Source organism: Anopheles ziemanni, chromosome X (assembly GCF_943734765.1).
Source record: "Anopheles ziemanni chromosome X, idAnoZiCoDA_A2_x.2, whole genome shotgun sequence".
Taxonomy (NCBI): domain Eukaryota; kingdom Metazoa; phylum Arthropoda; class Insecta; order Diptera; family Culicidae; genus Anopheles; species Anopheles ziemanni.
The window spans coordinates 14744912-14758569 of record NC_080707.1 but is presented as its reverse complement, the minus strand read 5'-3'; the positions used below and the strand labels follow the sequence as shown (position 1 = coordinate 14758569).

The 13658-nt window shown below is 44.8% G+C and overlaps 1 protein-coding gene across 1 annotated transcript in view; it reads right to left on the bottom strand.

Annotated features, from left to right (window-relative positions):
- Window positions 1–633: 633 nt before the first annotated feature.
- The window catches only part of LOC131291134 (netrin-B-like), a 64979-nt gene continuing 51954 nt past the window's right edge, over window positions 634–13658 (bottom strand). The window contains exons 2-7 of the mRNA XM_058320325.1: window positions 5648–5836; window positions 3403–3552; window positions 2225–2320; window positions 1247–1312; window positions 904–1105; window positions 634–775 (exon numbers count right to left, since the gene is read on the bottom strand). Of these exons, the coding sequence (XP_058176308.1) occupies window positions 634–775; window positions 904–1105; window positions 1247–1312; window positions 2225–2320; window positions 3403–3552; window positions 5648–5836 (845 nt within the window). The remainder of the gene's footprint in view (window positions 776–903; window positions 1106–1246; window positions 1313–2224; window positions 2321–3402; window positions 3553–5647; window positions 5837–13658) is intronic.

Genomic DNA, 13658 nt, shown 5'->3' with positions numbered 1-13658 from the left:
GTTTGCGAAGAAACGGAGCCGTGGTCAGGCAGAGAGTTTGCAACAAAAAAGACGGACGAGAAACAAAGTACATATGTAATGCTTAATATCCTACTTTAAAATGGCGGCAAGATAAGGAGAAACACATTAAAAAATTATAAAAACAGACACTGACAGATTGCGGGGTTCTCTGGGATATACGATTCTACGCTGGAAAATACTATTGACGGTTTGCGGTGTGCAGAGAGGAAGACGCTCCCCCACCTGCCCAATAACACACCTTCTCCACCACAGGACCCCTTCCGCCCCTTTCCGTACCACCTCACACGCTTCCATTCCTGAAACCAATCACGAAATCGAGCGTTTGTGCAGGACCGTTTCTGTTTACGGTGTTTACTCGCTCGATATGATTCTGTTATTGGAGTTTTGTAAAATGTCCCTTTTTTGTTTTAATTTTCCCTTGGTTCACGTTTCGTGTGTATCTTCGTTTGCTTCTCTTTCGCTTTTTGGAACGTCGAATGAGAAGATTTTAAAGAAAACCATGTGACGTGAACACGCTTACGGTTCAATTAAAAGGGTTCCTCTGTTGCCTCTGCTGAGGCCGTGTGACTCTGGGGCGGGAGGTTGGTAAGTGTGTTGGCGTGCGTGGGATGCTCAGTAGCAGGACCCGGCCTGCTGCTGATACCGACGCAGGCGCCGATTCCAGTCGTCCTTCCACTCGATGATGATCGTCTTCGGGCCGAGCAGCAGATTTTCGGGATTGTTCTTTGCGTCCATGCCGAGTATCAGGTAGGATCTGTTTCCACAGTGAAGAAGAAAGGAGAAAACAGCACGGAGAAATGCGAAAAGGAAAACATTGGTTGACTTTTTCTAAACAGGCTTTTTCCCGGCGCGGGAGTGGCCAGATCTCAACGCCGCACTTACTTGTTGATCTTGATGTTCGGACACCGGCAGTCGAGATTCTTCGACGGCACCAGCAGACCGATGCTGGACTTGCGCTGGCTGGCGGACAGGAGCGGCCCGTTCGACTTGAACACTGACTGCACCTGCAGGTTGAAGCGAACCTCGTCACGCGGACCGTGCTTGCCGCCGGAAGTCGTTCGTCCGGTTACCTTCGCCATGATCGCTGGTTGAGAATGGAAAGATATACATTTAGCAAATCGATGGTTTTCCTCCCCAATACGCCTTTAATGATTTTTAACAAATCCTTGAATATGTTGCTGGATACTTAGAAATTACAACACCATTTATCTCATGCTCAACTCACCATAATCACGTTTGCAGAACTTGTTCAAATTCAGCCGCTTCGTGTCGAACTTACATTTGCCGCAATCTGCAAGTACAGAGGTTCAAATGAAAAATAAAAAGCTAACTCATCTTTGCTTATTCACGAAGGATAGGCGGTGTGTCGTAAACCCAAACGAGTGCAACACAATGGTTTTGTTTTCATGTATTTTATACGTAAGCTCACATGCACTTATTTTGATGCGCGGTTTCCACACTTATAGAGTTTTTTTTATCACAAAACATATAGTCTCGTTGTGTTTGCGATATTTGCTTAGTATATATTTAACTTTTCCCCATCGAATAGGCAAAATAAAACAAGTAAGCCATTGAGTTACAGCCTGCAGCTGCTATGGTACATGGATCATTCTCTATAAAAAGAAAAATTTCAAAAAAAATCTAAGAAGAAGATGATTCTATGATAAGCAATGAAAGAAGAATTTTTATTGCTAAATCAAAATATGTTCGAAATAAATGTACATACACAAATCAAACAGAGGTAGTAAGGAAAATAATGCCACCAGCTTGTGCCATTATAACACTAACATTAAATATATTATTTTCATATTTAAATAGTGCTGTTTTCTATTACTGTTTCGCGTTGTTTTTGTTACTTTTTAAATGCACAAAATATGGTTCATGTAAATTCCAATTCGCTTTTGCTTTTATTCTAACTTGGGTTTCGAAATACCAAAAGCGAAAGGAGGCAATATATGTACTAAGCATCGTTCACTCTGCTCTGAACATTTTTGTACCACTTTCTGCTTTATTATTATGTTTTGTTTATCACTTTGTATCTGTTTAGTCTGAGTGTATCATTAAGTCTGAAAAATATTGTACTCGAAACCTTTTAGTTGTCATTTTTTGTAACTTATATTCACTTAAATAGAGAATCAAATTGTTAATTCATGTAAAAAACCAAATCGTTCCGCCAAGCAAGGAAAGGAAGGACTATACTCACTTTCTTTGGTGCTTTCGCTCGCATCGGGATCGTACTGGTACGACTCTGGAGCGGTGTTCTGCGCTTGGTGGTTGATGTTTATGACACGTGGAATTTCTGGAAGCGAAACGGAAAAAACACATAAACGAAGAGGGCGGTGTGTTAGTTTGCCTGCCAGAGAAAAAAAGGCATCGCGCGAACATAAATCAGCCGACTAGCGTATGCTGCGCGATAACGATAAGGGGAAGGTTGCACACTCTCGCACACAAACACACAGCCACACATAAACACAGGAATAGATGAATTCAAATGTGGAACCACATGAGGCAGCATAATGGAAGGAAAAAGGAATTGGATCGACGACGATCTACTACTGTGAGTTACTGCAAGGTAACGATCCTGGGGCAAGATAAGTCTCCGCGTGCAGTTTGGTGTGCCGAAGAGTGTGTATATGTGTGTGTATTTATCTTGAAAATGGACGACGACGATGTGGGATTGTGAACGGCTCCGGGAGGGAGGAACACAAAATCCGCACGATGTTGAACATAAATCAGATCAAAGATCTGCACCGAAGATTAGTGGCGCGCTGCCTTGCCTCCCTTCCTTGTCGTGTCTCCCACGAACGCTAGTGTCAACTGCAAACGCAAAGCAGTGAGAGAAAAGAAAATCCACGCCACAGTGCGATATTTCGACATCGAAACACGGCACGTCGATGTAGGTGCGATTGGTTTTCGACTCTGTGGTTTGAAGTTTTGACCGCGAGCTTTTCTAGATTGTCCACCCAGGAGGTTGGCCCCTTAGTGTAGCGTGCAGGGGATGGGAGGACACACTTCCAAGTGGTGGCCAGTTTATGAACGCTAGCGCGCGTGCACTGAGACCAAGAAGCTCTTCTTCTTCCACATCGTCGACCTCGAAATGGATTGCGATTGTGTCGGGAATGAGGAACGGGGGAGAGAGGGGGAAGCTTTCTTACCGGTATCAGGGGCCGCAGCCGAGGGGAAGAGGTTGAACTGTCCTCAAATGAAACAAAATACCATCCAATACTGGAGCGAAACCCACGTGGGACAAAGCGAACGGTCGGTAGAAATCGACCTCATTTTCATTTGCTTTGCGAGCAGATGTTACTCTACAGCGACATTGGTCGGTTGGGAGGGGAGCGGGTGGCAGGGTTGGGGTATATATGTTGACAGTCTACTTACTTATGCACGGTGCAATATGCGAGCGGCTCTGCTGGTAGCCCCGGGCGCATCGATTGCAGTTCAGCCCGGTGACGCCTTCCTTGCAGGTGCACTGGCCCGTCGTGTGGTTGCAGCTTTTGCCGGACGATCCGATCGGATGGCAGTCGCAGGCTAGAGGTCGGCATATGGGGCAGTAGAAGAGTCGAGGGGAAACAAAATCGTAGAAAAATAGCACTGGTTAAAGCAAAATAGTTTTTGACAAACGTAATTAAATTGGCGCGATTCGCGGATTCATTTCGTCTACAGTCCGCCATATTGAATTTGTCTATGCAGTCGTCGATTAGAGTCAAAAGATTCGGATGTTCTTCAAATTTCAAATTAGACAGTTTAACGAACATTCATAACTCGATGGTATCAGATCAATTTAGTTTATGAGACATTGATACTTCGAGGTATGAAAGAAGAACTTAGGATAAATCTGTACAGTTGCTTCTTCCAAATTTCTGTTACTCGACTAAATAAAAATCAAAACGGTGCTATTGGTAGAATAAACCCTTGCTACACTAATTCTAGAAATATCAGCAATTGTTCATAAGGTTTAATTATGAATACTCCGATTAGTTTCAAATTCTGAATCATGAAACCGAACTTGGAAGAAACTAGTTCCATTCAGAACTTTAAGCCCCAACTGGTTGGGCTACTCCTAACTCGGTTATACCTTTTGTGCTCCCGATGGTCAATTACTAACTCACTGGTTCCTGTCTTTACGGTTAAGGACTCTATGTTGTCCTCCAAGTATTTAAGAAGTTTGTACCTACACTCGCATAATTGCCTTTAGAGAAATGTGTGGCATAGTCTAGGTTACTTGGATGCATCAATTTAAGTACTGCTAAACATTTGAGTTCTATTTATTCTGTGTTGCTGTATCTAGCTGTCTAAGTGGGAGCTCATCCTTAGTCACACATTGGAGTTAAATGCCAACGACAAAGTTATTGGATGAACTGAGAAAAGGCAAAACAAAACGCTCGACAGGTGACATTCATAGAGTACGCTAGTGAAGTGTTGCAGGGACACGGCAAGATGTAATGGACTACAATCTGAATCTAGCAGAAGTCGTGTTATCTCCGCAACAATCGATCGATTGGCAGAGAAACGAGTTTCAAGGTGGTGGTGCAGTAACTCCGGAAGCAATCCCTCAAGCCGGGCCAGCATAAATCTTGTCGCTGTGTGTCGGCATAAATAAATCCTGCCCCGTAGCTGCTGTTGTAGCAACGACACGGTGTACGGGAAACGCTAGCTGTAGCTGCTGCAAATGTCTTTATTATTTACTTTAATTAAAACAAAACCATTCATTCATCACGCACCGGGAGGTTCGGTTACAGCCAGGCAGCACCCGAGCGTACCCCGAGCTGCTGCTGTTGCCGCAGTGTCTGGCCGGGGTGTCTGAGACTCGCCAACCCAGGGAGGGGATTGCCGCGAAACGAGAGGCGAAATCGTAACAGTTGTAAAATATAAAGCCATCATTAGTGTCGAACAAAGAAAAGTGCGATGTCGGGAGGTGGACGACCTGCTCTCGGCGTGGAGGGATCAGGTGCGCTTGGGGCTGCAGATCTGAGAAGGCGGGTGCCAGAGCAAGTGACAGCGCGACACCGCTAGTAAGCACGAGGGTGAGTGGGCGATGTACAGCGCTACTCTGTCTCTCTAGACTGGTCGGCTCCAGTTCCCTGCCCGAAGGCGGCCTCGTGCATCTGGGAATATGGGGCGTCTCGGAGGCCGGTGGGTTGGTTCCGCGTGCGTATCAAGTTTCGGACAAGCTCGAGAGACATGCCCAGATGCCGTGGGTTTCGCATGCCGCTTCGGTGGAACCCAGGCCAAGGCGAGCAGTAGTACCAGCCAATCTCAATATCCCTTATCGCTCGCAGTACCTACTACTCGGCGTGGGCAGTAGGCGTTCGACAGGCGGTTAGCGATTCATGGCCCGTCCCCGCACTTCAGCTCCGTCACGTTGAAACGATACGAAATCGAAAGACGCACATAATGCTCACTGATTCAATTAATTACCAATAAATTGTGGCTTTTCCACGAGCGGAGTCTAAAAGCGGCCTTGAACAGCTCAAGAGGCGAACAAAATGAGCTCGCGAGGACTCATAAAACGCTGTCGCTCTCAAGGGAAGGCTATTTCGTGGGGATTTCTTAACGCTCACCCGGACGGCTGCTTACCAGGGTACCTGAAGGATGGGTGAACTTTACAAACAATGCTACTCACGCTTGCAGGTCTTCTTGTGCGTGATCGGCTTGGTCGGGTCCTTGTAGTATCCTTCGCGGCAGTAGTGACAGTGGCGTCCGGTCGTATCATGCCGACAGTCGATGCACACACCGCCCGAAACGCGCCCGGACATCTTGTACAGGTCGAGGTTGAACCGGCACTTCCTGGCGTGTCCATTGCACTGGCAGGCTGAAAAACAGAGAGAATGAGCAGGGGAGGGTTAAGTTGGAGGGTTTACGTTTAGTATTCGATCGAATCGGGAGCCTTTTCGCCTGCCGTGAGGCATTAAAGGAACATTCAATTGAACGGGACGCTCCAAAATGAGCTGCAAATCGGGAACGGTTGTCCGAAGGAGAAGCGTCAAGTCGCTACTTCACGGCTTTTCGGGATGAGTGTAGGTGGAGGGGAATGGCAAAACAAAGTGCAGGGGGATGTAATTGATAATGCATTGCTCCCCGAGGAGTCGAACCGATGCTAGCGGCACCGGAGAATGTCCCTCCCTCCGGCTGCGCCTATCAGCGGAAGCCGGACCTTTTAAGGCGATTTTGTCGAAGGACGGGCTGTTACGTGCAAACCGCAGCGCGTCGGAGTGTGTCCACAGGCCCAAGGAGAGCCTTTTGGAGGAAGCAATGGTGGACAAAAAGAAAGACATCAGCAATTTGTCGCTGCTGGAGAAGGGGTTTACCCGAAGAGCCTCCGTCTATAACGTCCTCGCTGCGGTGTGAGAGTCTCGGTCCTGCTCGAAACCCGGACGAATATGGAAACCTACCTAACGTCGTGAGGCCATGTCGGCGTGATACAGGCGACGTGACGATGGCTTGGCCCTCCCCGATTGGAGCTGCTAGTGCGCCAGAGCTTCCGAAGAAACCGTCCGCAACGTTCCCAAAGTAGATGGAATTCCTGATACTCCTAACCGCTCCCGTTTGCTTCCAACCAGGTTCCAGAATACTCGACTCTCCGTTTGGATTTGCCCTCCGGAACGCACACACGTTTGCCCAAGTGTTGTGTTAACATTCACCGTGGACGGGAGGACGAATCCAAAGTTTTTCGGAGGCTTCTCCTCCCGATTTTCCAGATTCCCCAAATTCCCTTTTCCAAGGCTGCCGAGGTATGCGACGACCTCTTTTTTTTGTTTTGTTTTTGGTTTGTCGTTGCTGGTGTGTGATTGTTTTGTTTACCTTTTCACCTTCGCCTCGAAAGAATGGCACAATCGAAACCCAACGGTGTATTCCGCTGCCTTCTCGGTTCCACTCTTCTTCCACCGCTTCCTACTTATCAACTTCGTATCGAATCTCACGCTTGTGCGTACCGTGCGTAAGAGACGTCTTCTGGAATGTCCGTCCGGCGGGGCAGCAGCGAGCAAAAACACGGGAAGGATCAGGGCATTCAATTGGACCGGTTTCGGTCGCCGTGTGTCGTCCGTGCGCCATAAAAAGCCGCCATCGGCGAGATCGGCCTTGCCCAAAAAAGGCACTCAAATTAATATCAATAAATACTTGCCAACATTGTGCGCGCCGCCGTGCGCTGCATGCACCGCGGGACCTTCCGAATGCTGCCACACCGGGGGTTGGGGTTGGGAGGCCGCGGGAATTGGGTTTCCCGAACCGCGGTGAGTGACGTATTGGCGTTGATCGATCGATCCATCCGATCCGATCCGTCGATACGCGGAGTTCGAGCGATTACACCGTCCGAGAGGGGCCGCCCGTGGTGACGCGATGGTCTTTTCACCGGGTTCGCCGCAATTCGTCTTCGGCACGTCACTTCAGGAACTTGTTTGTTTTTTTTGTCTGTGTGTGTCTCTGTTTTCGGTTGTTTCTTAATCGGACCTTGAGCAGGCGAGGGAACCCCATCGGTAGCCTTTGATATGTGTGACGCTGTGATGTTGCGTTTGCAAACCACTCCGGTGCTTTCAGCTAGGGTTGTTTCTAATGAATCTTTTAGCGAGATTCAATCATATGAATCTTTCGACCAAGATTTATATTTGAACCTTTCAAGAATCGATTCCTAAAAATGGTTAGATATCTTTAATGAATCTTAACAATTCCAGCATCGATCATGAATTTTGGAGCGTCATGAGTCGGTTACTTAAGGACTCATGCTCGAGATTCACGTTGGATAATTCTTCTGACGGATCAATAAACAGAAGCAAACTGAAGCTGGGAATCAGTTGTTTAACGATTCTTGACTCTCCAAATCGATGCAATGAGTCATGCAGATTCATGAATTCACGTATGAGGATTAAGGATTAAGTAATTATAAAGCATGTGAAAGTAAGCCAAATGAATTTATATCAATGAATTCTTCGGACAGATCAATAGACAAAAAATCAATAGCTCGCAGTGTAAGGTGCGAAGAATAGCACCAAACCAAGATCTATGGAGAGAGTCCTAAAGATTCATGAATTCTAAGTCCTCCTAAATCCCAATTCTAAGTAGTCCTAAGATTTACAACTAAGCCAAATGAATTTAAAAGAATGAATTCATCTGACAGATCGATACAAAAAAAAATTCAACTGCGAGGAATAGCATCAAACTCCAAATCTGTTCTTCAAGAACTCATGAACCTCAAAATCGATGCAGAGAGTCCTAAAGGTTCACAAATTCTGAGTTCTCCTAAATCCTAATTCTAAGTTCTCGTAATTTGAAGTAGTCCTAAAGATTCATAAGCAACTAAGCCAAATGAATTTATAAGAATAAATTCTTCTGACAGATCAATAAACAGAAGTAAACTGAAGGTCAATGTGTAAGGTTTCCGCGCATCAAACTCGGAATATATTCCTCAAGGTTTCATTAATCTAATAATAGATTAATGAGTTCATGGAAAAGGATTAAGGAATTGGCCAAACTCTGTATCTGTTCTTTGAGAACTCATTAAACTTAAAATCGATGCAGAATCAGAAATCTGAATCTAAATGACTCAACTTCTAGCTTTTGTGCGATTACCTTCGACCTCGTATAGTTCCTCAACCTCCAGCAAAGACTCCGAAGAGGTAAGAAACACAAATCACGCACGGCCCTTTGGCACTCAATTCCCTAATGGAAATATTTAAAAACCGGATGGGACGGATCGGACGCCCGATTTTAAAGGCGGCGAGCGGAAGAAACAATCAATCAGCTTTCATCAGCACCGACCCTCAGAGCCATTTATGATCTATTTATTTTTGCACTTCCATGTGAATTCCGCATCCCTTGCGGCGTGTGCTTTCAATCAACACACGCCCGAGCGGTCGAAATGGGTCCCGTCTTCCAAACCGGGAGGTCGGCGGTCTGTGTGAGAAAGTGTCTGTTTGTTTTGGTTGATTTGAACCGTCGTCGACCTTTCGCTACCTGACGACGCGTATCGGGGATGGGCAATCCGTCATTGGCAACTTTACGATGCTATAAAATTAGTACAATTTACAACCGCCAGCAACAACCCCAATCCATCAAAAAATCTCTTCTTCCCACAGGTGTACGCTCGTCTTTCCGCTTCGGAAAAGGCGCTCCGGGGTGGAGATGGTGGGGTAAACTTCCGCCACCATCGCCGTCGGTTCCATTAACCTCGTACACCAATCTCGGGCAGCTTAATTAAGGGAATGAAAGGGCCCCCCTGAGGTCATCCTAGTTGGAATTGGAATGGAAGGTTTTCCGCACGACGCACTAATCTTATCAAACCACCTTTTAGGTGGCGCAATCGAATGAATCACCCCTTCGGGACGGAAATCGTAGATCAACTCTGACGGCGGTGGGTGTTTGAAAAACGACATTCAAATCAAATATAACACGGTTATTGATCGGTGTTCCTCAAGGGTATGTAATTTCACGCAACACAACATACGGGTTCCGATTGATTCCGACGGTTTTGTCATTCGAACATCCCCCTGGCGATCTCGGGCGCGCTAGGAACGCTAAAGACTGCGATTTGGGAATGTTTGCTAGCTCCTTCTCCTCCTCCACCTCCACAGGTGGCGGTGTAATAGTGTGTCAAATCGTACTAATTATTGCACACAAAGCTTCGCCGAAGAACCTCCCGCTGTGTGTTGTCGAGGGCGCAAGGGTTCCACCGCGCACACGTGAAGGGGATGGACAGGGGGGTTTCGGTCTCGCTGTCCCCGATGCCCAATTGTGGCACCAAATGCCAAATCTGGCCAGCTACGGCGTGTGTGTGTGTGTGTGTGTGTCCCAATCGGCCAACGAAAGCCAAATATGGCACGAAAAAGCTGAGGCTTTGGTGAAGGCAGAAGGTCTGAAGAGGGAGGTGACTTTGTGGCAATGCATCAACTCCGCGTGCAATGCGCTGCAGCGGCACACACCGCGGGGGTTACCTGGACGTGTGCTGTGTCCTGTTGTCTGTCACCACCGACCCCATCTTCAAACACATCGCCTTCTCGTCAACACTAACTGTGACGATGCATCGATGCTGAAGCGAAGATCCCCGGAAAAGGAGTCTGCCGCGGTGCATCACGATTTCGCAAGCCAGAGGAGCAGGACAGCGAGAGGAGACATATTGTCCCGATTTGGAGTTCTGCTTCCCGAAAAGGAAAACAACTCTCGGAGCGGTTCGGAGCTGCGTTTTCCCGATCTCCCCTCAACGTGTGAACGCTTTTCCTCTAGCGCGTGCAGCGTGATTGCTTCTGGATGATAACACGGCTGTGTAAGAGGGCACGTCTGTGTATGATTTGCACTCCAAACTCAACCCATCGATTGAGAGGCTTCAACCGAAATGAAGTACAATAAAACAATTAATTAGATTTTGAAAAGCAACGCCTTCGTTGGGAAGTTAGCATTATGAAAGAAGAGTCAGAGTAGAGTTTGAGTTGGTCCCTCGGAAGATTAAGCTATGGTTCTTCAGTTCCTTTCAAACTAAATTCTTATAGCAGGGATCTCTTTAGATATTTTGGACTTCCTCACTCACTCAGATTTTACCTCACTCATATAACCTCCAGAAGTGAGGTGAGGCAGAGTGATACATGTCCATCAGCAATTCCTTAGGTCAATTATCAAAGAATGCTCACGTTTATCAAAGATAATTTTCACATGCCCCTTTTCTAAACGACAAACTTTATTTTAATGTATCGAAAGTATGATTCGACATATTCCGCGAGAAGAGGACAGTTAAAAAGTGTAAAAACTTTAAGTGAAAGTGTAAAAAAAAGTGAATAATAATAATTGTTTTGTTTTTCAAATAAAAAGATAATGTAAAAAGTAACAATCAAAAGGTAAAATAAACTCGGTTTTAACCAGGCGTTGTAGGATCTCAGTATGAATGCTGTTTAGTAACATATAATCAGTGGTAAAAAGAACTAAACATGAATAATTGTGTTGTTTTTGAAATAAAAAGATAATGTAAAAAGTAACAATCAAAAGGGAAAATAAATTTAAGTATTGCAAGGCTACAAAGTACAAAGCAAGACATTTTTTTATATCTCAAGGCTTATTTTATGCTCCTTTTTATCCACAAATTAGAAAATTAGATATTTAAAGGACGGATAAAATATGTACTAATTTTAATTGTTTTGTTATTACTTTCACTTTAGTTCCACGTGAGTGTTAACTAATGAAATTCATGCAAAGAGCGATTCATAGCGAGTGTCAAGTGTGATTACACAGATTTCTTAAGAAGTGGATAGGTTTCAGAGATTAGTTTAGAAGCTAGTTATTAAGATAATAATAATGGTTACGTAATTAAAAATGACTAGCTCCACTCAAATAAATATATGTATTGCAAAACAAGATGATTTATTCATTCCTTGGTTTTAAACGCTCTAATTTTCAATCCTTTTGTCCACAAATTACAAGGTTATGTGGTCGTAATCGTTTTAAGTGCAACAAAACATGTTTTTATTGTGGTTTTTCTTTTTACTTTTTACTTTACTTTTTTGTGATATCAGTTCAGAATGGTTTACAGCTTATGAAATTGATGCAAAGCATACTTCATGTCGAAACCGAAATCTGAACCAAATCCTGAGATTCGTATGGCTCGTGTGGTGACGTATGGTTTAAAAGCTACCGTTAAAGGCCCACCAAAAACGTTAACTCCCAAAAACTCCCGGAGATCTGCTTGCATCAGTCCAAAACCAGTTTACGAGCCCCAGCGCGATGGTGGCTGTAAACCCTGATCGGGTCGGTTTGGCGCCTGCAATCCATCATAGACGTGTTGCAGATGTTTGAAACAAGCGATGTAGGAAATGGTTTACGAGGTATCGCTTCACAAGGCTGTAATCCCTATGCCACATTTTTTCCATTCGAATACGATACCTTCGCAAGGTTGGGTCTCATGTACGACGCAACCCTGTTTCGTTTTGTTCCCCAAAACGTGTGAAACTTTGCCAATAAAAGTCATCGCATCGGAAATCGACATGCTGTCTGTTGGAAGCTGAAGAGACAACCATTTTAAATCGAAATAACATGTCGCCAAATCAAATACCAAATCGACCATTCGGATGGAAGCGTTCGGGGCGTCCTACTTTTCCCGGGGACCTGGGGGAGTGCCGGTTGATTATATTAGAAACGTTCGATTTCGGCGTCCAAAGATGAGGAGTGGACCGCTTGCGCGCTTGGTCCGCGGCTGGCCTCAATCAACAGTTGACGATAATCGAGTTTCTGAGGAGTGACAGAATGGCACGAGAAGAAAAAACACGCCCCAGAAGCGTCGCGGGAAGCGTTATAATGGGAAAAACTTGACTTAATTTCTTCCTTAATGAAGCACACTTCCAGCCCCCGGCCTTAACTGTTATTATCTTCAGTGTGTCGAACGTTACGCTTACTGCTAAGGCTCTCCTCTTTGTAGAACTCGCCACTTTGTTTTACAAACGGTTTTCGAAACTGCGATCCCGAACGAATGATATCCACCGGCTAACAGCGCTTCAGACACGTGTGTCTCGATATGGCAGACATGTTTACAATACGGCCTGACGCCGAGACGCAGCTGATAAGGAGCGCGTCGTGCGGGCGGTGTGTCGAAATCCGGATCCAAAACGGCTGTCCGAACCGGACCATGAGTCCACGGCGGTCATCATAAATTGGTATCAGATTCCGGCAAATGCTTGGCCAAGTGACAGAATGACAAGGTGAACATAGAAACGGCAAGGTGGACCGTCGAGAGACAGAGGGTAGTCAGCAAACAGTTAGTGTCGTTAGTGAGGAAGCTTGGATGCTGCCCGGCACTATGGGCCAAGTACCGCGCGATGTTGGAACAAAACGGGTAGAAAAACAATAATATCCTTTAGAAAAATCAATTGCGGTTAAATATTGTTTCCATAAAGCTTTTCAAAAAGTGGTGATGTACTACTTCAATATAACTAGTATATAGTATAACTTCAATAAAATATTGCAATTAACACCTAATAACCAGAATACTAACTCTAAATGACTATGGTCACGTTTTTATCACATCATAATGTGAGATAAATTAAAAACAGAATTGATTAACTGAAAAGAAGCTCGTCGTAGGGTAGTATAAGATACTAGACAAATATTCTTGTGGTTAATCCACTAGATCCAATGCTCCAAATTGCGTAAAAACATCAAACGTGAGCATCCAGTGTTGTGTAGTGGAAAGCGCCACGCACACACATGTATGAGTTTACCCAAATAATCACCTTTGCTGGAAAGTCTACTGTCAGAAGTGTTTAAACAAATTATATTATATCGATATATGCTCACATTTAAGTGTTAATGGTTGATGGTTAAACTCCACTGTTTTGGTTGTGTTTTACAAATTAATTGAGGAGTGATATATTTTAAAAACAATTTAGAAGAGATATGTTTTAAACATAATTTTCATGATAAATGGCTTATTTACAGACAAATGTCAAATAAAAACTAATAAATGTTCCCATAATGATAAAAATTATTCGAGGTGCAGTGGTTTCTAAAAATTTAATTACCAATATTCAAGTACATTTGAAATTGACTATTTTCCTTTCATTTAATGTGTTTTGTGGTATATTGCAACTCTTTACCAAATTTTGAACGACAGTTTAATACTAATGTTTTATCCCTTCCTTTTTCCCTTAGTGGCGCTGTGCGGT